This window comes from Aulonocara stuartgranti (genome assembly GCF_965226115.1).
Source record: "Aulonocara stuartgranti genome assembly, chromosome: 2".
Lineage (NCBI taxonomy): Eukaryota > Metazoa > Chordata > Actinopteri > Cichliformes > Cichlidae > Aulonocara > Aulonocara stuartgranti.
In genome coordinates, this window is record NC_138940.1 from 29,052,024 (window position 1) to 29,076,945 (window position 24,922).

The window sequence follows — 24,922 nt, forward strand, 5'->3', positions numbered from 1 at the left end:
GATTAAAAAAACACATGTTCGAAATTTTAACACTCACCTTGTGCCAGCAGCCCGGTATGGGTAGCCCGTCACGTCCCTGCAAGGTGAAAACAGAAGTTAAAAAAAGCGTGAAAATGTCCAGCGATGCATGCTTCCCTGCATCTGAAGAATTTGCACGCTGCTGATTTTAATGTCGGTTGGTGTGCCTTCACGGTCAGGCGTGTTATATTAAAAATCAAATTTTACTTTTGTTTTGATTTTAAGTCATATGTTACTCTAATAAATCCAGATTTCTAAGTACCACATTACTTTTATTATCACATTTAAAATGAACATTTCGATATTTGGAGAAATACTTGGATAACACGATGGTCGATCTGTTAAATAAGAGGTACAGTCAGCAGTCCAGTTAACTTAGCTTCGCTTTGGATAGGTGCACTATCTTGACAGTACTGGGACACACCTCTTTATCTCTGAAAAGACGTGTGATAAAATGCACCTATCCATGCAATCTGCTTTTAGAAATATTTGGTCATTGCAAAGAGCTTGCTGAGTCAGTTCATGCAATATCTTCATCAACTATAAATGGTATTATTGTAAAGTGGAATTATTTAGGAACTATGACAACTTGACCAGAAAGTGTCAGACCATATAAAGTTAGTTACTGAGTGCTGTGCTGCATAGCACATAAAAGTTTCCTCAGTAAGTGCAGAGCTCCAAACCTCTGGCATTAACATCAGCACAGAAACTGTGCACCAGGAACTTCCTGCCATGGGTTTCCATGGCCATGTAGTGTATATGCTAGATGTTTCCTTCTATTACTAGTCTCCAAGCAAAACGATGCCAACCAGCTACAGTAATATTCTAAGAACTGTACCATGTCTCATATGTAACTCGTTGTCAGCATTTACCAAATGTCTGTCTGTGGTTCTGATTTTGCACAATCCTTCATACTGACGAAACTATTAATTACTATTATTTTCTTGATTACACCTGCTTTTTCCTCTTCTGTTTTCTTCTTTGCAATCAAGTATAGTAAGTAGTTCTGCATTTCTGGAACTTGGCATTGTGTGTATATTTCACAAATTCATAGCAAGCTTTACGTTTTTTTGGCTTGATCGGGCCTAGACAGTTTTGCTGTTTATTATCTGTGAACGCCTTTCTTTATTATTATTGTTATTAAGCCACACCCACATGAACAATGTGTTGGTAAATGTCAGTTTATATGTTTCAGAGTTGGGACCAATTGGACCCCCCCCCCCCCTCCAAAAGACCAAAATTTAAAGAAGCGTTTAAACAGTCAATAACAGCATCAGTTACAGTGATCAGAGAGAAGTGGGGAAAAGAAGCAAAGATACTGTACCAGAGGACAGGGGCCCTCAGGGCCAGAAGGAGGAAGAGGAGGAGTTGCAGGAGAAGAAACCGCTGCCTTCACAGACTGCTCTTTAGACTCATCGCACCCCTGTTAGCAGGAGCCGAGTAGACATTTAAAGCATAGAAGAACAAGTTCAGAAAAGCAGTTAAAGGGGGAAACAGAGATAAGATATATGCTAAGTGTTTTTAAACTAAAAAGCTAGAGGAAAGTGGGAGTAAGTAAATGAGCATTGCTGCAAAGCCTTTGTGTGTACATGTGTGGGGGAGACATACCACAGGACAAGGCTGGTCCAGACCCGGAGGACCTTGTTCACCCTTCTGGCCCTTTAGACCTCTCTTCCCTACTGTTCCTCTGTCACCCTGGGAGTGATGAGGACAACAGTTAAACAAATTCATACACTTATCACATGCAGCTAATGAAGACAGCCCATTCATACACTGGAAATAGTTTAAGCAGTTTAAGTCAGTCATTATTGTTGCTATGTTAAAAAACTGAAGGAGGAAGATGCGATAAGCTGGAGGAGAACTGAGAATCTGTTTGGACTTACCTTGTCTCCTTTTTCGCCTCGATCACCTTTTTCTCCCCTCAGGCCTGGGAAACCCTGGATACAAAACCACAATCCATAAGGGAACTTATTACCCAATATATGTCAGACTTTATTTAAACTGAAGATACTGTGATAAAATAATGTCAACATGTATAGTTCTTCTTAGTAAGAAACTCACATCAAGTCCAGGCTCTCCTAGTCTTCCCTGCAAATACACATTGAGAAAGATTTTTTTTAAAAATAATGAATAAACCAGCAACGAACAACAGATCTATTAAACACTTTTATGGAGGTTGTTCAGTCATTACTTTCTCTCCCTTGGCACCAGGAAGGCCCACTAAGCCCGGAGACCCAGGTGGACCTTGGAGGCCATCTGATCCCTGCAGTAAAAGCACACATTCATCATTGCATCATGTCCAGTTCTTGAGCCATGACCAACACATTAGAATAATAATAAAGCCCATTATCACTTACTCTGGATCCAGGAGGACCACTGTCTCCCTTCTCTCCCTTTATCCCCACTCCTGGTTCACCCTGCATTACAGCAAAGCCACACTGACTACAAGACAATGCATCATACAGCTGCCATCCGCCTCCATCACATACAGATAAACGAGCTTACCTTAGGACCAGGCATTCCATGCAGCCCCTGTAGGACATTGTGTGATGTGAGTCTTTGCAAACTACAGACCTGACTGGACTTGTTTTATCTGAAATGATATAAAGTTATGCTGCAGGTACTCACCATGGATCCAGGGTGCCCAGGTATTCCCGGTGGGCCTGGTGGGCCAGGTGGGCCTGGCTGGGAAATCATCTGAACCTTTAGCACCAATGAAAAAGTGGAAACAAGAAGAGAAGCATATAAATTAAGTGAAAAAAGTGGTTAAGAGTTTCTCAGCTAAATTCAAAACTTTGTATAGTCGTTCCTCAAAGTAACCAGAGAATTTCAGACTGTTTCATGTGTTTACTTCTTTAGATTCTCACTCATTTCCAAAATGAAAAACAATTGGAAAGAACTTAAAACTAGAGTAAAATCTACATCAATGAGTGTGAACATTATTCAGTTCTTTAAAGCAATGAAGTAGATGGTTCAAAACATGCAAATAACAAATAAATAACAATATATTTCCCTTTAAACTGTCTGTTTGGAGGTGCAGCAATCTGTAATGAACGTCAGAGGATTCATGTATTTCATACTCATACTAACCAAGTTGTCATCTAGTCTGCAGTCGCCTTTTTCTCCTTTCTGTCCATCCATACCCTGAGCCACAAAGAGCAGGATTAACTTTCAGCTGTTTTTAAAGTTGTCACCATTGTGTTATTAGCGAAATAGAGTCACTGTCGCTACTTACAGTAGGCCCAGAGAGACCCATCTCGCCTTTCTCTCCTCTCATGCCGGGAGGTCCTGTCTCACCCATGTCACCTTTGAGTCCCTGGAGATGAAGAAAAGATTAATAAGGCAGATGATGCTAAACGTCCCACTGACTACTATATGAAGTAGTGAAAGAAAAGGAGCATGCGTCTGGGTGTAATATACTCTCTTTGTCGCTTTACCTTCTCCCCGTCAACTCCTGCTGGTCCAGGTAACCCGAGCTCACCCTGATGCAGAACAAAAAGAGGGAAGATGCACTCGGTGGACTAATATATCTGACTTTGTCTACAAAATCAGGCTTAGCATGTTTTGGGTATTTATCAAACAATAAATATCAGCCAGTCACAGCTGTATGGCTTACCTTTTCCCCTGCAGGTCCTGGAGGTCCTGGTGGTCCAGGTGGCCCCTGGAGAAAAACAGGCAGAATAAAAGAAATGAGCACAAAGCTTTGTTGCATGACCTGTGTTAGACTAAATTAACCTAGCAGCAACTGATTTTCTGGTTTAGCTGATTACAGCTAGTCACCGACTTTGTGTGTCACTTGCTGCCGGGCTGGCGTGCTAACAACAGCTGCCTCTCTTGGTGGATAAAATTGCTCGTGCGAGCTGTGAGACCAAACTCAAACAGATCAAACCAAGACCTGAAAGCAACTATAAAGCTGTGGGGAGCTAAGGAGGTCTTTCTCTTACAAATAGTCATATGCATCATATAAAAATATGACACTATAACGGCTTTAATTAGAGCTGCAATTTTCAGACAGTCCCTTAGACATCTTCTGCATTTTTTATCTGCTCACTCTCACACTGTTTATCACAGTGAGGCTGGTAACTCATTATAAAAGGCCCAAATCGTGAACACAAAACGCTATAATTCACAATGTGGGCCTGACAGTAAACAAGTCCAAAACCTTCCTTCATTCCTTTTTGCTGATCACAACCAACTTGAAGCAATTTTTATCTTACAGAGATTGTAAAAGAGCTCTGAATGTGGTTTGTGCTACACAATAGCCTGGCACGGCTCTCTGTGATTGTCTGAATGATGGGACTGCTGGAGAAAACATTCATGTGACTTTATGTAACCCTAATGATGAATGAAGAATGGCGTGCATATATGTAATAGGCCATATTCTTCCCATGCAGCTCTGCCGTTATGCTATGAGTGATAGCTCTTGTAAATCACTCCACTTAATCTTTATATTCACAATGCTACACTTGTTATTCCTCCTTGTAAAGGCTCCGGTCATCTTGAAGCAATAAAAAGGAAAAAAGCCAAGTCGCCTCCCAGAGGTGTACGATTCATTTTCCAGTTTCTAACTTGTTGTTCGTTCTCAGCTTTTAAAGCCATGGAAAATGATGTTTACAAGCAACTATTTGATCCCAGACACTCCATCACTGGAAAGTGAATGCTATTCATCTGCAAAATGACTGACAGTGACAAACAACCCATCTTAGCATTGTTTTAAACCAAATTCATCATCACCTAACATTTCACAACAAGCACATGAAACGCTGCTTTTCACACAAACAAGCGATCAACTCACAAGGTGGGTGGCCAGTGAGCGCTACCTGCTCCGTGGAGCCCTGCGTGTGAATTTGTGCCAACTAATTCGCAATGGCAAATAGCTTCCGATAAGATCTCGGGTCCATGCTTTCACCAATCCCTTTGCAACATTCTTATATTGCTTGTATTGATTGTTGCATGCAGGAGCTCAGCTCCAGGGGGACCTGGTTCATAATTGTTTTAAATCAAATGCATGCTCCACTTCTCAGAGAGCCATCTGCCAGTAGCACGTACTGCGGTGTACAGCAGGATCAAAGAAGCTGGTGTCTGAAGAGAGTGATGTGAGACTGTGTTGACAGTGAGGCGCTCCCTTCTCTATGTGCTAGCACAAAGTAAAACACACCATGCTGCCCTGTAGCAGGTTTCAAACACATACTTTTCACATACATGCCATAAAAACACAGAAGGCTTTTGATTTTTCTGCATAATTAATCAAAGCTCTTTAGGCTGCATGTCATCTGATAGCACAGCGGTGCTTTATTTGTAAGGGCTGTGCTTTTTTTTCTGTCCCAAACAAATACACAAGAGACTCTGGAAAACTGAGACACTCAGTAATGCTCTTTAGATGTGGCCCCTAGAGTGACATCCAATACATATGAAGTCCAACACTCTTTGTTGAGGGCATCTACAAACACAAACAAAACCCATTAGCAAGAGAAAGCGGGCGATGCAGTAAATACACAAGAGATGCTTAGATGCAAATCTGTGCATTGGTGTTAGTTACTGGTCACACCGCCAAAAACATGCAGCAACAGCAGCAGCAGATTACCGAAACACTGATGGTGTTGATGGCCTGTCGAGGAGAAATGGCGACATGTTTAGTTTTTGGTTTCTTTTTACCACACTGCCAGCTCTGGTGTTATTTACTTATTTACTTGTTTTGAAAAGCTCTGCCTTAATCCTTATGTGGAATTCAGTCATAAGCGGCTGAATGAATCGGGTGTCGCTGACACCGACACTTGAATATGACTCACCTGCAAAGCATCTAGAAGCTTCCCATTGAAGTCGATGATGTCTGAAGCACCCGGGGTGCCCTTCTCACCAGGAAAACCCTGAGGCAGAAAAAATAATAATGTAGGAATATTTTATATAAATGTAGAGATGCATAGATGGCTCAGCATAATAGCAGAAGGACAGAGTTGGCCCTTAAGCATAACAAATAACATACCATGGCTCCCTGTAGTCCTTGCTCTCCTCTTTCTCCTTTGTCACCCTGTTTGCACCATGAACACCATATTATGGTAAAACTCTTTCATAGCATAATTGTTAGCATTATTATTGATCATTATTATTTCAAAAACAATTTCAGATATGTTTCTTACCTTTAATCCTGGAAGTCCATCCATGCCTCGCTCTCCTTTTACTGCATTCCCAGGCTCGCCCTGTTTAAATGCACATTAAAGGTTAGAAACATACTTAAAATCATCCATGTCAGAGACATGAGAGTGGTAGAGTAAAGCTCGGCTTTACCTTTTGCCCCGGGACACCCTGTTGTGGATAACCAGGCTGCCCATCTTCTCCCTAGCAATTCAAAAGAGCCATTAAATGCAGAGAGAGCTACATATCTGGCTATATTAAAACAGCTTTTGAGCCCTTTGATGGCAACACTTCAGTTAAGATCAATAGTTTGTTAGCAGTCTTACCGGCCTCCCAGGCAGTCCCTGTGGCCCCTGAGGTGGAAATATATAAAAAAAATAAATTATGAATTTTTCAGACAGTCAAATTATTCCGACTAAAAAGACTCCAACAGCAAAAGCCAAATTGCTTCAGCTGTAAACCAAACAAAATGCGAAACAAACTCTTAAAGCTTAGTGTGAACTCTGCTCACCTCAGCTCCATCGCGACCAGGAAAACCCTGAAAGGACAGAGGAGACATTTAATGAGGTGAATCTACTTCAGGAACATGAATCTTTTTGGCCACTAGATGTCACTTTTCAATAAGGCATTCAAGGCAGTCTGTAGACTTCAGCTCCTTCAGCACGAGCTGGACTGTTTAGAGAATAATTACAGGAAATGGATGAATGATGAGCAGAGAAAAATAACAAAGACAGATGCTTCAATACAGGCCACAACTGGTTACCTAATGCATGGATAAGCAGGAAAATTCTGAAAATTATGCTCTTTTGGCCTTTCCAACAGCCAGATGTAAACCCAACTTCGGTCTAACTTGTTGGACAGCGGTGTTCCCGTGTCAGCAGTGATGATCAATCTTATGGCGTGTCGACCTCCCCAAAAAGGGTTCAAGAGACTTGCAAAATGTCCCTTAAGTATGCATTAAGAGAGTTTTCTTTCTTTGCTTTGACGCCCATTCATACAAAAGAAGACTAAACAAGTTTTATTCTGTTTGCAGTTGGATTTGAATTTGAAGCCTTCAAACTGAAGTCTGTGTTTGATGAGTGTTAAGCCAGTGAGCACAAACTTCTATCCATCAATGAGCTAACATATTTTTTATTTAGCTAAAAAGATCTTTTTTAGCGACTGTCTGCGACAGCCAGGTGGAAGCAGCTAAACATCTGCTATGAAGTCATTCATGGCGGAGACAGCTTAGAGGGCTCTTGTGCAAGAGCCTCTCTCCATTGCTTCCTCACACACAGATACACACACTACTATCAAGTAGTTGTGTTTACTTGATCAGCCAGTGGACCCTAATAAATGCACGATATAAATTGAAGGTTGTTAGCCTTCCATTCAGTAATATGCAGAAGCTGATTAGATATTCTCCAGCTGGCCAGCGTGCAAAAAGTGTCATCGCGATCCTTCCTACTGTTTTCTGGACCCGTTTTACTTTCATCTTTTTGGCACTGCTCTTTCTTTCTCATCATATTTCCTTACCAACATCTATCCATCCATACAGTCATCAATCCACCCGAACCAACCAATTGCCAATTAACTTGACAATTATCCTGTGGGAAGCCATGCAGGCAGAACATGTAGACCCTGCTGATTGGAAGGTTAAAACCCAGTACCTTCTTACTTTAAGGTGACAGAGCTACCCGACAGCATGAGACATTTCATTCTATATAACAGATAAAAAACGATGGAGGTTTGAGTACACCAGGGCTGGAAGTCTCACTCACTTTCTCCCGCTCGGCCCTCTTAGACATCTGCCTACAACATGGAGTGGCTCTCTGCAGGCCTCTGTGCTTTGTTTTGCTGTTTTGGGGTTTTGCAACTCCTTTAATCAACTTGAAGAGCACATTTGCAATCGACTAGGTTACAGGATGGGCCCCCTTTTCTCTTCGACCCGTCTGTTTTTTGTCATTTTCTGAGCTGCGCTGGCTTTCCCTGCTGTTGGTTCAGCAGTTCTCAAGTGACCCACACCGAAACCAACATTTTTCACTTGAATCCCTTGCTGTCCTCTTGTGCCAGTTGAGGGTAACAGCGCATTCATTCCTACACTTGAATAAACAAAAATTACCTTCATAGTCTCCTTCTCTTCAATTCAATAACCACAGCTGCAAGTTTTGCTGCATCTGAACTAGACCCTGGGAAGCAAAAAGTTAATTTTAAGAAACGAAAACGGCCACAGGCGAGGAGTGTACTATTGTTTGGTGAGACCGGCAAACTGCCCATGAACTCACCACAGTGCCATATCAGTTTCAGCGTGCACAGCAACACAGTTGTGGTAGGAGGGTGGGAGAATGTGGATTTGGAAAGGGGGGGTGTTGGAGAACTTTGTGGCCGCTAACTTACACAAAACAGATGAGGCCAGGAGTAGACTTGCTATTCTGGGACTTCTTTAGGTAAGCCACAGCATGCTGGCAAATCCCAGAAAAATGAGAATAGGGGTTCATTGCCATTTGCTGTGTACACCCTTACCCCTTAAATATATGTATAGGATTCCACATTTACAGGTTGGAGCTACACAGTTTGCAATCTGTCACAGTGTTGTGGTTAAAGAGTATGATGGGAGTAACAAAGCCACTGATGACTGAGGTGTTCTAAGTGGCTGCAATGCTTGTGGTGTAACCTTAGTTTGACAGCCAGAAGGGATGGAGTAAGAGGAGATCTGCAGTGGGGGTGGGAGGGCATTGTTTTGTTGAGTCAGTGTGGATTTGGCTCTTGTACAGTACTGTGCAAAAGTCTTGAGTCATCCATCATTTCTTCATATTTTACAAGGAAAATGGGAAATACGTGCAGTGATTTATTGAAACGTCAGCAAACACATGGAAATATTGACTTAAATACAAGCCTGAAAGTCAATATTTGGTGTCGCCACCTTTATTCTTCACACAGCCTGAACTCTCTTAGGCAGATTTCTTGTCATTTCTTTAAGCAGTCTTCAGGAATAGTTCTTCAGGCTTCTTGGGGAACTTTTGTTCTGTTTTCTGTCAAGATGAGCCTACACTGCTTCAATACTGCTGAGGTCTGGGCTCTGAAGAGGCCAATCCATGACTGATAGTGTTCCACTGTTTGTTTTTCTATCCAGGTATGCTTTTACTGGGCGATCGTGGCTCAAGAGTTGGGAGTTCACCTTGTAATTGGAAGGTTGTCGGTTCGAGCCCCTGCTTGGACAGTCTCGGTCGTTGTGTCCTTGGGCACACACTTCACCCGTTTCCTACTGGTGGTGGTCAGAGGACCCGGTGGCGCCAGTGTTCGGCAGCCTCGCCTCTGTCAGTGCGCCCAGGGTGGCTGTGGCTACAATGTAGCTTGCCATCACCAGTGTGTTAATGGGTGGATGACTGAATGTGTAAAGCGCTTTGGGGTCCTTAGGGACTAAGTAAAGCACTATATAAATACAGGCCATTTACTGCATTTGCAGTGTGTTTGGAATCTTTGTCATGCTGACAAATGAAGCCATTGCCAGTCAGAAGCTTTTCAGGTTTTTTATTGCATGGAGGATCAAAATCTGACTCTACTTTGCATTGTTCATAATGCCGTCTGTTTTCATGAAATCCTCAACACTGCTGGCTTAATTGCAGCTCCGCTGTGTTTTACAGATGGCTGTAGACACTAACTGCTGTTCCTCTCTGCTGACCTCCTCCGTACATACTGACGATGATCTGAACCAAAAATGTCAAACTTGGACTCATCACTCTATACGACATGTTGCCATTTATTTTCAATTAAGTTCTTGTATAATTTACCTCAGCCGTTTTAACTGTTTTTCTTTCTTAAGAATGGCTTACTGACAGCCACCATTCGACTGAGACCATTTCTGATGAGTCTTCAGTGAATGGCTAGATGCGTCTCTCAGGTCCTGTGCCAGGTTTGCCTCAGATTTTTTAAGAACACACCGCACACCATGCTGGGATATGCCAAGTTTTTAGCTAAGAGCTCTTTAGAAATCACCTTGCTAGTTCAATTTTAGAAATTTGAACAAATGGTTTTTTTTTTTATCGGTCAGGTAAAAGGCCTGCTCTGAAAATAACTGAAAAAGCAGTCAATGTCCACAGAAGAACTTTGAAAGACCTACAGACAGCCTGGAGAACTGTTGCTCGAGACAAGTCTGGCTCCTTAGAAGCCAAATGTAAAGAAACGATGGCTAGCTCAAGAAGAGGGGTAGAGATAAAAAGATGCTCTTACTGGCTCTCCGGGAAGACCACGAGGTCCATCTTTTCCAGTGTTCCCAGGGGGGCCACGGGGACCTGGAGGACCTGGGGGACCGGGAGGACCAGCAGGTCCAGCCTGACCCTGATCACCCTGATAAAAAACAAGAAGAGGAAAAAATGCAAAAATAAACTACCAACTACAAACTTGTAATAAATACATTATTAAGTACACACGATAACGTAATATATTAAAATAAAACTCCTTAAACGCCCCCATTAACTGATTTGTTTTTGGCAACAGAAGCAAACACTGACATGCCAGCGACCTGTTAAGGTTATACGGCAAACATCAAAGAACTACCCCTCAGCTTCTGCAGCTGTCTTTGTGGGCAGTCAAGGTGTATAATCCTTAATCTGTTTATTTATTTGCCCAACATTTATTTACAGTTGCCTTTCTCTCCACCTGATAAACATGACTGCAAAATTCCCTCGTATTTTAGACCCCGTCGAGTTTCCTGAGAAAAATATTTGGTTCTTTATCTGCTAAATGCTCCACATATGTTTAACAGCTAGTTGAGAACACTGTTTGCTGTTTGGTGCTTGAGAGGAAACGCGGGGGCCTACAGTTTCTTTCTCTTTTTGACGCAACGACTGCCAGGAAAGAGCAGTGAGAGAGCAGAGAGTGAAAGTAAGAAAACAGGGAGATAAAAGACTCTCCAAAGTTCTGTAGAGCTGAGGGAAACTGCAGAGTTGGGTGATAATTATCTGTGTGTCACTGTAAGCCACGGATCTCACAAACACATTATTATTAAGAAAAGCTTTAAATATGCTTTGTGCTATGAGCAGAAATCCCTCAAACTTAACTTGCAATTACTGGCATGCAGCTGGTTAGTTAGTGTGGTTTTGTACCAGGGCACTGGTAATAAAGGACAACAGCAGGAGGAACTGGCCAATAAGAACAGTTTTTATCTGGTGAGTTAGACTGACATTTCAAACAAATCCATGCTGGCAAAACAACTTCATTTGTAAGTGAAAAATACATCTGATCACTGGATTTATACTGCGTGCCATCTTTTTTTACTGAAAATTACCACCATCCCACTGCCTATTTAGGCTAAATTAGGCACCAGTTTTGTCTCCACTTTGATGCTATTCTCCCATCCCTACAGACATGTGGTGCATTATGGTTTGCTTTGTCAAAAACACTTTCATGAAAATGATATAACCAGTGCCTTAAAGCAGACTAGAACCTCATTCCTATGCACTGATAATTATTATGTCCCTGTTAGGCTCGAGCTTGAACCAAAGTGATGAAGTGATGTCGACACTGAGGAGTAAGATTAACGAGAACCGCACATTTCTACAGTGTGGGTGGCTCATCTTCCAAAGATGTTTTCCTATGTTTCAAAATGCTTTGGAGCTCTGAATATAAACACTTTTAATTAATCATTCATGGCAATACATTTTTAGTTGACCAAAAGACAAGAAACACGAGATCAATTTCATGCAACATGACTGAAGAATGTGGAAAAAGTGGGAAAGAAGGGAAGACGCTAGTCAGAACACGAAAAGGAAAAGCGGGTTAAAGTGTTAAGGAAACAAGAGAAAAAGCACACATGCCTTTTAGTTGTGGTCTACCTTCAGAAAGAGTCTCTGAAAGCTGTTGGTCGGCTCTCGAGAGAGAAAGCCGTGGTCAGTTCTGGGGAAAACCATCTACGATGCAAAGAGGTGCACCAGTGATGAAAAGAAAAGAAAGGGGAGAAAACAAGGAGAGGGGATACAGAAAAAAGAGAGAAGAGGACATGGAGTGGATTAAAGTGAGTGCGAGAAGAGCGTCAGTTACATAAGTTGGAAATCAGAGGTCCGCTGTTAACCGTGAGTCCAGAGTTCATGAAAACAAATGCTGCAGGAAAAACAGATAAGAGTTCAACAGCCTCTTAAGCTCTAAGCACAAAGAAAGGAGGGAAAAACTGCAAGAGAGGTGTTTTGCTCCTCTGTCTGCAGGGATAGCGGTAGCTCGGCAGTCCGACAGCAGTTCTCTAAGAGGCACAAACCTTAACAGTGAGAATCTGATTACTGTGCAGGCTTGCATGTGTGCCGTACATAGGAGGACCCTGAAGAGAAGAGGAAAAGGTGAACAAGATAGCGCAGCATTACAGTCATGTTTGCAGCTGTTTCAAATCGAATTATATATGCAGTTAAAAACCCATCAGGTGCAAATAAAATGCATCATCGGCAAATCGTGAGACAGACATCCGTAAAATCTGCAAGTAAGGCCCAATAGCTGTCTTTTGACCCTTGAAAAATCATTTTGGAGTAGTGTGTGTGTGTGTGTGTGTCTGTGCGTGCACAACATTTAGTGCCTTCCGATCATTCCCACTGTGACCAAACAAAACAGTGGTGGTTTGGCTCTTTCCAGTCAACACAGTAAATGTGTTGATTGTCTGTCAGGCTGAAAGGAGCAGAGTTTTCCTGCTGCCGCAGAGCCTGGAGCACTGTGTCGCTTCTTTGGTTCAGCTCCCTCAAAAACACAAGGGAGGGAGGGAAGGATGGGGAGAAGATCTAAGGGGGGGGGGAGTGACAGAAGAAGAAGAGCTGCTAGAGAAGGTTCTGCTAACAGGCTCTAGTGAGGGCTGGATGGCTGAGGTTTTTGCACCACCGCAGACTCCACCTCCTCCTCTCTGGGCCTGTGCACCCCTCTCTGCCCACTGTCACAGTTGCTTATTCACACCGTTCCCACCATGAAGACCACTTATGCATATGCTCCTTAAACACTGCATAAGAGAATAGACTGTTTCATGGTGGGTTTCCCCTTTACATTGTTCTCATCAGACTTAAGGCTGATACTAAGACAAATGGCCATTCATCCCTGGAGGCCCGTCTCACTATGGCCTGTTTGCAGATGCGCTCAGGGAGGCAAACTCAGGATTTGGCAGGGGATCAAACTCTCATCAGAGCTTGTCTTTCAATACAGCCCCCAGATGAACCTAAACATGCAGTGACAATGTCCTCCGTATGGATTTGACTGTATGGAGGCTTGGGAAAAATAGCTACCAGCTTTACTCCACTCAACAAAAAGTTGCTTTGGAGAAAGACGCAACACTATACATGACCTTTTTCTCACATCATTTTGGTGGTTCTTTAACATTTTGTTTTAATAACCCTGTTATCCTGTTTTGGTACCCTGGTCTAAGACCAGAATCAGCCTGGAAGAGGCACTAAAAGTGATGGACTGACAGGAAGCGGCACATTGACGGAGATTTGCGGTTGCTTTCTGTTTTCACACATACGCTTATCTGCCCGTAAAGGTCAAAGCTGAACCTTTGAATACAGTTTTGAAATCCCAGTAAGGTGATAAATGAGCATATTTAATGACCTGAAGACAATCCGACTGTTAAAAATAGTACTGAGCAAGCAAGAGATTTTTGTTTTCTAACCCATCTACAGCCGTATCTGTGACAACCTATATGAGGGAGCCAAACCTCATCCACATCTACAGTAGCTTTAGGAGCTGTTGGGTTTGATTTGAACCAAGCTTGAGGTTTTTGGGGCTGCAGATTTATCCAGGGACATCAAAGCTGCAGAGGCCTGGGCCAAGTGCAATATTTATCATTTGGAATAACTATGTAATGCGAAATGCCAAAGGAGATTTAATTCTTGCACAAACTATCTGAAAGGATAGGTGGGGAAATCAAATGGCTTACGCCTTGATAGAAATCAGGAATTTCTGTAATTTTTTGAACCGCATCATAAATACTGTTCCGTTGAGTAGCCACATCATATTTACTCTCCATTTAGCTTTTGGTATAAAACAGTAGCCAGTTTAACTCCAATAATCGTAGACTCTTCTGTGATTCCATTACTGGGGTTCAAGTCATAGGAGATGTACTTCCACATTTCTAATCTACAATCCATGCACTACCAGACCTAGGATAAGCAGTTGAAAATGGATGGATGGACAGATCGAAGGATATTGGTGGTAATAAACACAAGAAACGAATGGCTATGAGAAGATTTTAGAGCCATTAGAAACATGCTTGTAACACATTTTCATGTTCATCCCCACTTTAAAATTCATGTGAAGAAGCGGCTTTATGTGGCATTCTGATCTAAGCGCTCTAAAAAAAAACATTCATGGGTATGTGACCTCTTTAAAGATTTGAAACTGTTTACCATGTAAAGAACAGAGGTTTTATTTTCAAACCACACTAAATGAAATGGGAGCTCTCATGGAGGGAGGAATGATATCAGATGAAAAGGCAGCACTGACAACATAGACCAGATGCAGGGTGAGGTTTCTCTGTAATGTTAAAAAAAAGTAGCTTAGCTTGGGTAAGAGACGGGAGCTCTGGCAGGTTTAATGTTTGCTAATAACGTCATTTCTCATGTCTGGCTTTGGCTTTGAGATGGGCGACTCCAACCTCGTGTGCTGTCAGTGCAGTTGTGTGTGGGGAAGCCACACTGGGTAAACACACGTTTGCTTTTGGATTATTAAAATGCTTTGTGTATGCGTTTTATAGACAGACCGAGACTTTTATCCTTATTTATCCAGATTTTTCCCGCATTGTGATAACAAATAAACCATTTAGTGGTTTTCAGATGACATAAACACTTCAGTCTCCCTGACATTTGATTTTCAGTTTGTGATAGCAGACTAGAAACCAGCTGAGGAAGCTCTACAGTTATAATGAAGCTAAAATACATTAAGCTAATTTCAAGCATAGCTTTTAAAACTGGTGGTTCTGTCTCACAAAAATCATATAAAAGGAGTGTTACCACTCATCTCAGACAGCAGCCAATTAGCATACAGACAGCTCTGCATTGGGAAAACTGTAACTCTGGCTCTACTTAACAGAATTTCTATTTACTGACTTAACACATTAAAGCGTTGCTTCACATGCAATAGCCAAATTTCTAAAATGTCAAGCGTCTGTTTTTCTCTTTAACTTCAATAGGACTGTGTAAAAGCCTCAAGTTACCCGTCATTTCTGTAGGAATCACCTCATTGTGGCAAAAATGATATTTTATGTCTGTCAAACTGTGTTACCTTTGGCAGTTTTCATCGATTCAACTAAAGAAATGTGAACAAATGATGTGTTTTGCGACAGGCGGCTAATAACAAATTGCCTAAGGACACAATCTAAAACTGGTTCTCGGTCCAGTGTTAAGTGGCTTGACAAACAAACAACATCTGGACTGAAAAATGAGTGAAAAGGCAGCCAATGTCCAAACAAAAACTTTGAAAGATCTTTATAAAGCCTTGACAGCTATTGCTCAAGACCACTTTAACAATGAGAAGACAGTCTGGCTCCTTGGAAGCGAAATATGATAAAAATGAGGGTTGGCTCCGGACTTTTGCACAGTACTGTATGTCCTTTGTTTCAGTCGAAAGGAAAGTGCGGCTTATGACCTTTAAAAAGGGTGAATGTTTAAGAAGAACACTAACAGACAAAAATTCAAAATAAAAGGAGAACAAAAACTGGAAGTAAGGTTTAAATGGAAGGTCATTTTTAAATTACACAGAGAAAAAAAACATATAAAGGACAGCATCTTTTCTCCAGAGTCAGCTGCAGTGAGGACATAATTTCCAAAATGTGCATATAACAGCCAAAAACAACATATTTAACCTTCTCTGATGAATACAGAAAACACAGACTTACCCTTGGCCCAATGTCTCCTTGGTCACCCTGGAGGAAAAACAGGAAAATAACAATTGTCAGCAGTTATTAGCCCTGTATATGTGCAGCAGACCAGTTATCCAAAAGAGCTCAGCTACTGTGGAGCAGCGATGACAGACAGGCTTAAAATGGAAGATTTGGTTTTGGGAAGGAAGTGGTTCAAAGGTCATCTGTCTCCTAAACAGCTCAGCGTTTTGACATTTATTGTATAAATCATTTGGTAGGCCATAAATCATCTGACAGCACAGTATCAATGAAGTCGAAATGCGGAGTGCACATGCTGAACACAGCTGATTTCTGATCAACTTTTTGGAGTTCATGTTCTCATCACAGGGCTACTAGCATGATTACATGAAGTGAGCCAATTTTCCGAACCTCAGCTTCATCTGTCAGATGCAATCGCCTCATTAATCAGGCTGATTCCCGCTCTGACAGATGCACTTTAATGCAGTCGCGTTGCCCTCCTGATTCTGCTGAAACGCAGTCTCGAACATATACACACAACCAACCAGCAGCGTGGAGAGAAACGACCACACGACGAGGCTGCTCTTGCCAGCACTTACAGCTCTTACGGTTGCTAAGATCTTAGGCTGGGCAGAGGTTCACAGAGCGGGAAAACATCTGGCTATCATCGAGCTTTGCGGAAGGCCTGTAAACCTGCTTAGTACCTTGACGTGAGAATGTGCAGAGACACATGAGCTCCCGCATAGCTAAATGTAATCTACGGCTCTTTTGATGGACACGCAGCGAAAACTCGAACGTGGGAGGGCGACGGCAAGGTTGTCCGAGCACCTTCTGCCCATAAATAAATGTTCGAAATACACTCGTACAGTGCATTGACTTGTCTAGAAAGGCTTTTGAAATCCATATTGAAGCATACCTTTTCTCCCTTGGGTCCGGATGGTCCCTGTGGGAGGAGGGGGGAGAAAATCAGAGACACTTGGTCAAGATAAATCAGTTATCACACATCACACGCATCTTCAATAGCCCTTCAGAAGGGAGCTTTCAATCAAACGGTAAGACAAGGCAGTTATTCTGCTTAATGGATTCATGGCATTGAGACCGCTCAATCCAAACATCACTTTTGTCTGAGTGTATTTCACAGTAAGAATACCAAATGACTCAAGCTTGTCCCAAGAATCCCTTTTAAGAGTGCTCTTTGAGAGATAAAAGTTTTCTCAGAGATAAAACCTTTGTTCCTCCATCAGTGACTCTTCGGAGCTCTTGAGATGTTTTAGATGAGGAATGCTGAAATGCTAACTAAAAACACGGGGTATCAAACATCCCTGTGCGATCCTACACTGGTGCACGGTCCCCACTTTGTGACAGCTTCAAATCCTCATGAGCTCTATGTATGAGGCAGGGCCTTTGTCCATTTCTGTGGTGAGCCATGTCTCAGTATGCTGCTGCTGCTGCTGCTGCTGGTGGTGGTAAGGAGCATAAGGATGCCAAATGTGAAAGCACAAGCAGCAAACTCACTGCGGGCCCTCTGCGACTGTGACAGGCAGAAGAATAAGAGGTGCAGGAGCTTTCTTCTCTTCAGGAACTCTCTGCAGGAGGGGGAGATACAGGAGAGGTGGAGGAAGATCTCAGCCTGGGCGTTTACCGTCTTATGTAGTCTGGAAGATGTGTGGATGGGGGTGTGTGTGCAGTTTTCTCTGTGGTGGGGTTGGGTGGACTGTCCAGGGCTCTGTGGAGCCGGGGGGCGCTACTGCACTGGGCCCCGGTCTGATGGGCCTGGGCCCCCTTTCCCTGGCGGGTCGCGGAGGGTGGGAGTGCCTACTGGGGTCAGCGGGGGAGCTGGCCCCAGGGAGGGGTTACCTGCCCCTCCCTTCCTTCCCTCCCCATCTCCAGCTGCCTCCCTCTTCCCGCTCCTCCACAACCACCCACACATGCAGGGCCTTGGAGTGGGGGTATGTCACCAGGGTGCAGAGGAGGCTACCCCCCCCCCTGTCCCCTTCTGGCTGCCTCTGCCTCAATTTTATCCCACAACTTAGACATTCACATTATTCACACTCTCATTACACATACATATAGGATCTTGGGGGTGGGCACAATCACGGAGTCCAAATTACCATCAGGGTGTATACCTCACCCCTGACGTCGTTGCCCACCTCTCAATTTTAAATACACTTAGTCATTGAGGGCTAGCAGGAGGGACTATGCGCTTACCTGCTGCTCCTTGGCAGGTAGCTCCATGCCCTCCTGGGTTTTAATTGCACCTTAGAACACATATGCATCAACACTACAATGAGCGGGTGGAGGGAGGTTTGGAGTCTTCTCCCACCCCCATTCTCTGCGGCCTGCTGGAGCGGGAGGGCTAGTAGGAGGAGTTGGCCGTCCGACTGCGGTCTGGGGTGTGGGGCCTCCCTGCTGCTGCGGAGTCGGGGTGGTCTGCCTCTCCCCACCGCAGGGAAAAGGGTAACACCACCTGGGTCTGGGTGCAATTCCCCCCTCCAGGGGCAAGGGTACCTAGACCCGGTTTGTAGAGTACGCTTGGGGAGTGTGATTGTGTGTACAGCGTCTCTTTATGTCTGTCTCCACGTTGGTTGAGTGTGGAGTGAGTGCATATGAGAGCATGAGGGTGGGAATGGATGTTTGTGTCTGTGTGTGCCTGTATGTCTGTGTCTATATGTCAGGTTGGGTATCAGACGCCACCTCTCTGGGGACACCTCAGGCCCTCCAAGGTTTGGAGGCCTATCTCCACCCACCACCACTTCCCCTGCCGGTGGCGGACTCCCTCAGGTGTCGGTGTGTTGGTGGTTCTTTGTGTCTGGGGGTGGGCGTCCGGGTGCACACCGGCTCACTCCTTGGCGGCCGCTTGTCGGGGCCTGGGGCCTGGGGCTCGCTCGGGCCCCTTTGGAGGTGGGGTGCCCCCGGCCTCTCGGCCTGGGGCTCGGTCACTCAGGCACAGCTGGGGGCCGGCGGAGCTCACGGGCGCGTCACTGCAACTCCCCCTGACTTCTGCTCCACGGCTGCTGGGCGAGCCCTCATCTGGGACTCTCCTCAGCTCTTACTGGAACAGTGGCGCGGCTGCCCCTCTGTTGGTCTTCCATGGTCTCTTGTGTTCTGGGGGCCTCTGGATGTCTGGAGTTTTGATCTCCTCCATACCCGCTTCACACCCTGGAGGACGGGGCTGTGGCCCCCCCACACTCCCTAGCAGATCATTACATGGAGAAACCTTTGGAATGCAAGCATGCTGATCCACACAGGTATGCACACATGGGTATTCACAGACGCGGACTAAAGCTTTCTTGGCTGCTGCCTCAAAGCACACTGTGCGCTGTCTATCTTGCGTGCTGCACAATATCGTTTATTACTTAGTAAATATTGATATCTATGACTAGCTAGTTTATTGTGATGGTGCTTTGTTTTCTCTATTATTATGTTGCTCTTTGTTGTTTGCTGTCTCCTCTGTTTGTTTTTTTTGTTTGTTTTTTTTTTTCTCCATACAGGTGACCCAGGAGTTCTTTTTTTTTTTCTCTCTCTTCCCCCCCCTTCTCACCGTCTCTTCTCCCCTTTGGTTTTCTTTCTTTCTCTCCCCCTCTTTCTCTCATTCATTCCCCCTGTCCTATTTATTAAAAAAAAAAAAAAAAAAAAAAAGACAAAGGATGAACTGAAGCTCTGCCATCACGTAATGTCGCATACTGCTGTTTCTGATGTCATTTAAAAAAAAAAAGAAAAAAAAAAAAGAATAAGAGGTGGAAAGCATCCACTGTCCATCTGTGACAACAATGGACAGATCATACCTCTTAAAGCCAAGTCACCACTTAGGTTAGACCCTTCGCACTCAACTTGTCCCCTCTGTCTGCGTTTCTCAGTCCCCTGGTTCCAAATCTGCCTTGAACCTTTTGAAGGCTTTCGTTCTATTTTGTACCTTCTTCCATAACTTCTTGTGTCTGGCGACAGTTTTATCTTAGAGCTATAAACGCGTTCAAGAGTACAACAGCGAAGACGACAAGCAGTGTGTCAATGTGACTATCTACGCGATGACAGACAGAGCTTATCTCCCGTGCTGCTCGCTCTTCCGAGCGGTAGAAAGCCTTTAACTCAGAGTCAAGCCGCAAATTGTTCAAACAAGACTAACTTTACAGTCAACTTCTTCATTCAAAATGATCTAAAACACAACAAAAAAATATGTTGAATTTCAATAAACTGATTTCCCATCTGGTTTAATTTCATTTATTGTGTATTTTATGTGCAGGAATGGCATTTTAAAAGGGGAAATGATAAAAAAAAAATCTTTAGTTTTCCAATTGATTCAAAAAGAAAAAAAACCCAAATGCCAGCTCATAAAAACCTCATTATTAATTTTGGAAACAGAAGTCCCTCAAAGATAAAAAATGTGCTACATGTTTCCCCCCTTTATTATGTTGTTTTCATGCCCCCCACCCTTTGGGTTTGCATGCAACTCTGGTCATGAGTCACGCCTTCTGAGGGTTTTATGCCAGACCCTTGTTGATGGGGAGAAACCTATTAAAGGATACACCCAGCCTCAGGACTCCTTTCACAGGAACAGGAACAGCTTAATGGTGTTTGGAGAGCAACAGCTCTCATTATGCTGCGAGGGGGTTTACATTTCAGCTGATGACTTATGCCTCTTGTGGGTGAGCGCTGCGATGTGCTGAAGGAGGGGCGGAGGGGGCACAATAATGACTTTTTAAAGAGTCTCCGTCTGAAGGTTATAAACTAATCTCTTTCTTACTTTCCCAAATGGTGTGTAACCCATTCGCTCTGCTTCACCTGTTTCCATGCTGCACCTGGGCGTGCCTCTGAGTGCACCAGCATTTCAGGCGCGAGTTGATGGATGGGAGTGCAAAGGGGATTTCAACACTCAGCTCAGCTGAGCCCAGACTACCCCCGTGGCTGTGAGCCATTGGGATGACTTAAGAGGTGGAACAGGAAGTAAGATGGCTACCGGGTTTTTCACGCACTTGCAGTGACTCCTCAGGGCGAGTAAAAATGATTGATGAGGTATAACAAACTCTCACCAGTCTTACAGGACAAATGCAGAGTCCAGCTGGATTTATAATAGGAAAAATCTTTAAATAGGAACTGAATAAATTAAATAAAATAAGAAAGTAAGAATAAGAGGCGTGTGACGATGTACCTGGCTGCCCTTCAGACCTGGTGGACCCTGAGAGGAAAGAAAACAGAGTTAAAAATCAAACTTGTTTCTTTCATTTTGGGCATACTTGACAAATGTGGCTGAGAATACTCACTGGTTTGCCATCTAAGCCAAGTGGACCCTGTTGGGAAAGAAACAAAGAGAAATTATGACCAACACAAAGTCCCGAGAGCCCTGTCGCCACTGAACCACTTTAGGGGCTTCATTTATAAAAATGACTCAAACAGGAATAAGCAGTCGTTTATAAAAAAACCTTACTCTGACAGGGAAATGTAGTGTAGACTTTAGTGATTTTCCTGTCAGTTATGTAAGAGCTATTGCAATTTTGGACACACATGCCTCCACGCCTGCTGTGAACTTTATGCTTTATGATAGGAATTATCAATAAATTGCCAGACCAAAGGTGTTTTGAATTAAAAGCAGGATGCAGTGTTCTGTAATTCATATATCAAATTAGAGACACGTAACCACGGCTGCTTTTGTGTTGAGACGTTTTTAAAAAAGCCAAACACGCTTTTAGGAGGATGAAATTTTTTGGTGCACAATGATCTCATTTCAGAAGGAGTTTGCTTTTCTTTTTCGGTACATGCACTCAAAAAAAAAAAAAAAAAAAATTAAAAAATTCTTTGCTGTCTTTAATACGAGGCTATAATTTGGAGTAAACTGAAATATATAAAATCAAAAGTTTATTTATTTAAATAATGAATCATTATGGAAAATAATTTTGGTATCAGCCAATCAATAAAAAGTCATTTTTCTAGAATTCATTAAATTGTGAAAGTTTGACATTATAGTTGCACAACAAAATTACACAGAAAATATCTATCTATATATATCTCTCTGCTAAAGCCTCCTTTGTGCAGGCATTATATAGGTATCTTTTAACAATGAGGGAAAGATGTTATAAAATATAAAATCATGTAGAAAGTATGAGAACTTTTTTATAAATGAAGCCCAAGTAGTAGCGACATGACAGCTTATCTTGTGTTGGGAACATTATATGAATACACACTGGCCCACTGCTTGTTGAGAGTCACATTAAAGCAAAGGCACCTCTCTCGGTAAAGAATTGAAGCCAGAAGAAGGTAAGCTCACACTGTCGTTTTTAAGTGTCGTTTTTGTGCCGATAAAGTTGTGATTAGTAGGCTCTAGAGATTTCACCTTCCCTCAGAGCAATTCCAGCAATTTCCCCTTGTTTGCAGTGTTTATGCTAATTAAACTAAGCCAGGCACTTTTGTCTGGAGCTTATGTTTAACCTGCAGACATGAGAATGGTATCAATCTTTTCATTAGACTCTCAACAAGAAAGAAAATAGGCTTATTTAAAAAAAAGAAGAAGAAGAAAAAAGTGCTCCTTTAATTACTGGTTTAATAAGGCATAATGAGCCAATAATTATACTTGCAGGTCACCCGACCGAGTCTGCTGTGAATAAAGCATTGCTTCAAAACACTGAAGTCACTATTTGTTTTCAGTCCACGGACAAGACAACCTTTCCTCGGCAAGATACCCTACACCAGCTGTTACTTATTAGTATTTCAGAATGTTTTAGTCTTGTCTCCATATCGCTTATGAAAAAATGTAAATTGTGTTAGTGTTGGAAAAAGCAATTAAGTGGATTTGTAGAGGCAAACATTTCAAGAGAGGACAGCAAAAATAACCGAAACTTCAGAGTGAAAAAGTAGGAAAAAGAAGGTTTTTCATTATTGTATTTAAGTAAATGTGTAGGTCTATGTATATCCTGCCCAGTGTGTGTGTGTGTGTGTGTGTGTGTGTGTGTGTGTGTGTGTAACAAGTAACATTCAGATAAAGGCTCCCAGGCTATGTGCTGTATAATTATATTACTTGAGTGGACTTGTTCCAGTTGCATCAATTTGACACACACCCCCACATCTCCTGTGTGTGTGTGTCTTTGTGGTGCTTAGATTATACAACAGGCAGTTAAGAAAGTCTATTCATCCACTCTCCAGCACTGAAGCAGCAGTTGGAGATGTCCACTTTGTTTACCTCGATAAAAACAACTAACAAGCAGTCACTGAACTTCCTCTATGCTCAGTTCAAAGGCGCTCAAATCTTTGGATTACTTAAACATGAAGGAAGAGCCGGCTCTTGGATCAAACTTTCCTGACAAACACTTATATGTGATGTATGTGGTAAGGGCTAACGTTGACTTCCTGCCGCCTTCCTTCTTAACAACCCTACTCTATGTTAAGCTAACTGTTTTTACAGGGTCCCTTAAGTACTGGCTTGCTGTTCACAGTCCTGGTGGCTTTCCAGGGTGGAAACCATCATTAACAATAATCACTTCTGGCCTTGGATGGCGCACACAAGTCTTGGCTTTTTTCATGATCTCCTGATTTACCAGCCCCACGGATGCAACCCTACCACAGTCTCATCTTGGCCTGCTTTGCTGGATGGGCAGTAGGTACAGAGAGGGAGCGATACGTGAAGCTGCTCTCGTTACCCGCTCATCTGATCATTTACTGCTTTGCTTTTGCCTCATAATTTGTCAGCGTGGCTACAGACTGCTGTCAAACTTGAAAGCAGCCTGTAAAAGAGATTTATAAAAAAGCATAAAAAGTGCTTCTTTACAGAATGTCTTTTTGATTAAGGAACCCTTGTGAAGTCAGCAGTAGGTAGCCGAGACCAGGGTGGAACAAATGACTAGGACCAATTGGACGGCAATAATTTCACAGCACAGGACAGGCTGGATGTCCATCGCTCTATTAAAAACAACATCCTGAGTTTCCCATGAGAATTTCAAATGTCCCTCTGAGTTTTCCGAGGCTACATCCCTACATGCACACTAAGCTCTACCATGTATACATACATCTATGCAGGGACATCTCTGCATCTGGGAGCGTTTATGGGGGTCTGGCTCCTTCAAGACTCGTCAGGATGAGCAGGAGAGGTGAACAATGCGAGGTCAGCGGCTGCTGCACAATCTAAAAGGGACTGATTTATGGCCGCTAACAAGCGACAAAGAGCCTTATGAATTGTGGGTACAACTGCTGCTTGGGTCTTTTTCTTTGCGACGAGATGTGTATGAAAGGTTTATTTTCAGTAATAAAACCCTGTAGCTAATGTCTGACATCGGACTGCTTGCATTAATAAGTAGTAGCATAGAATTTCTACTAACTTGAGGAATTGCTAGAGCTGCCTGAAGCAATATTTCATGCAACGAGCAGTGGAGAGAGCTCTGGTATGTCTGGTAATAAAATACTTTAAAATATACAAGCTTCATTAAATCAGCAATAGAAATAAGAGTCGGTGTTCACTGAAAACCAATGACAAAATGGGTTTAAATAACTATGAAACAAACAAAATCAAAGGGAGTTAGGTACCTTATCTATTGTCTTTTAAAAAAAATATATAATAGCTTAACTTTAAAACACTCTGCAAGGCATGAAACGTGTGCTGGAATTCAAATAAAACTAGGCTGAACTAAAAAAAACATGAGCGATGTGGTGGGTTTCAGAGTGTTGGGGTGAGGGGCTGCTGCTAAATTTCTGCATCTCAAACCACAAACGGATCAGGCTGGAGAAGAAAGGGAGGGAAGGATGGAGGGTAAAAGAACACAAAAGGCAAAAAAAAAATAAAAAATAGGAGATTAATGTTTAGAAAAAGTGGGAAAAAGAGCTGGAGATTACCGCCAAAACCTCAAGTAAATGTGGGAGAAAACAAAATAAAGAACCACACTCGCATAAAAAGAACTTGTATTTCTAGTCTGCAGCGCCACATTATCCTGCAGCATCCCTCAGCAGGTAAAACAACAAAAAAACAGCTTTGACTCA

The 24,922-nt window shown here is 42.9% G+C and overlaps 1 protein-coding gene across 1 annotated transcript in view; it reads right to left on the bottom strand.

Annotated features, from left to right (window-relative positions):
• The window catches only part of col23a1b (collagen type XXIII alpha 1 chain b), a gene marked incomplete at its 5' end in the record, with an annotated part of 33,458 nt that overhangs the window by 3,273 nt on the left and 5,263 nt on the right, over positions 1 to 24,922 (bottom strand). Inside the window, 24 exon segments of the mRNA XM_082554466.1 lie at positions 38 to 76; positions 1,627 to 1,713; positions 1,902 to 1,955; positions 2,080 to 2,106; positions 2,210 to 2,281; positions 2,376 to 2,435; positions 2,524 to 2,550; positions 2,647 to 2,721; positions 3,109 to 3,162; positions 3,254 to 3,334; positions 3,456 to 3,500; positions 3,635 to 3,679; positions 5,808 to 5,885; positions 6,002 to 6,046; positions 6,156 to 6,215; positions 6,304 to 6,354; positions 6,477 to 6,503; positions 6,662 to 6,688; positions 10,360 to 10,476; positions 12,380 to 12,439; positions 15,986 to 16,012; positions 16,884 to 16,910; positions 21,114 to 21,140; positions 21,226 to 21,252. Coding sequence (XP_082410592.1) covers positions 38 to 76; positions 1,627 to 1,713; positions 1,902 to 1,955; positions 2,080 to 2,106; positions 2,210 to 2,281; positions 2,376 to 2,435; positions 2,524 to 2,550; positions 2,647 to 2,721; positions 3,109 to 3,162; positions 3,254 to 3,334; positions 3,456 to 3,500; positions 3,635 to 3,679; positions 5,808 to 5,885; positions 6,002 to 6,046; positions 6,156 to 6,215; positions 6,304 to 6,354; positions 6,477 to 6,503; positions 6,662 to 6,688; positions 10,360 to 10,476; positions 12,380 to 12,439; positions 15,986 to 16,012; positions 16,884 to 16,910; positions 21,114 to 21,140; positions 21,226 to 21,252 — 1,239 coding nt within the window.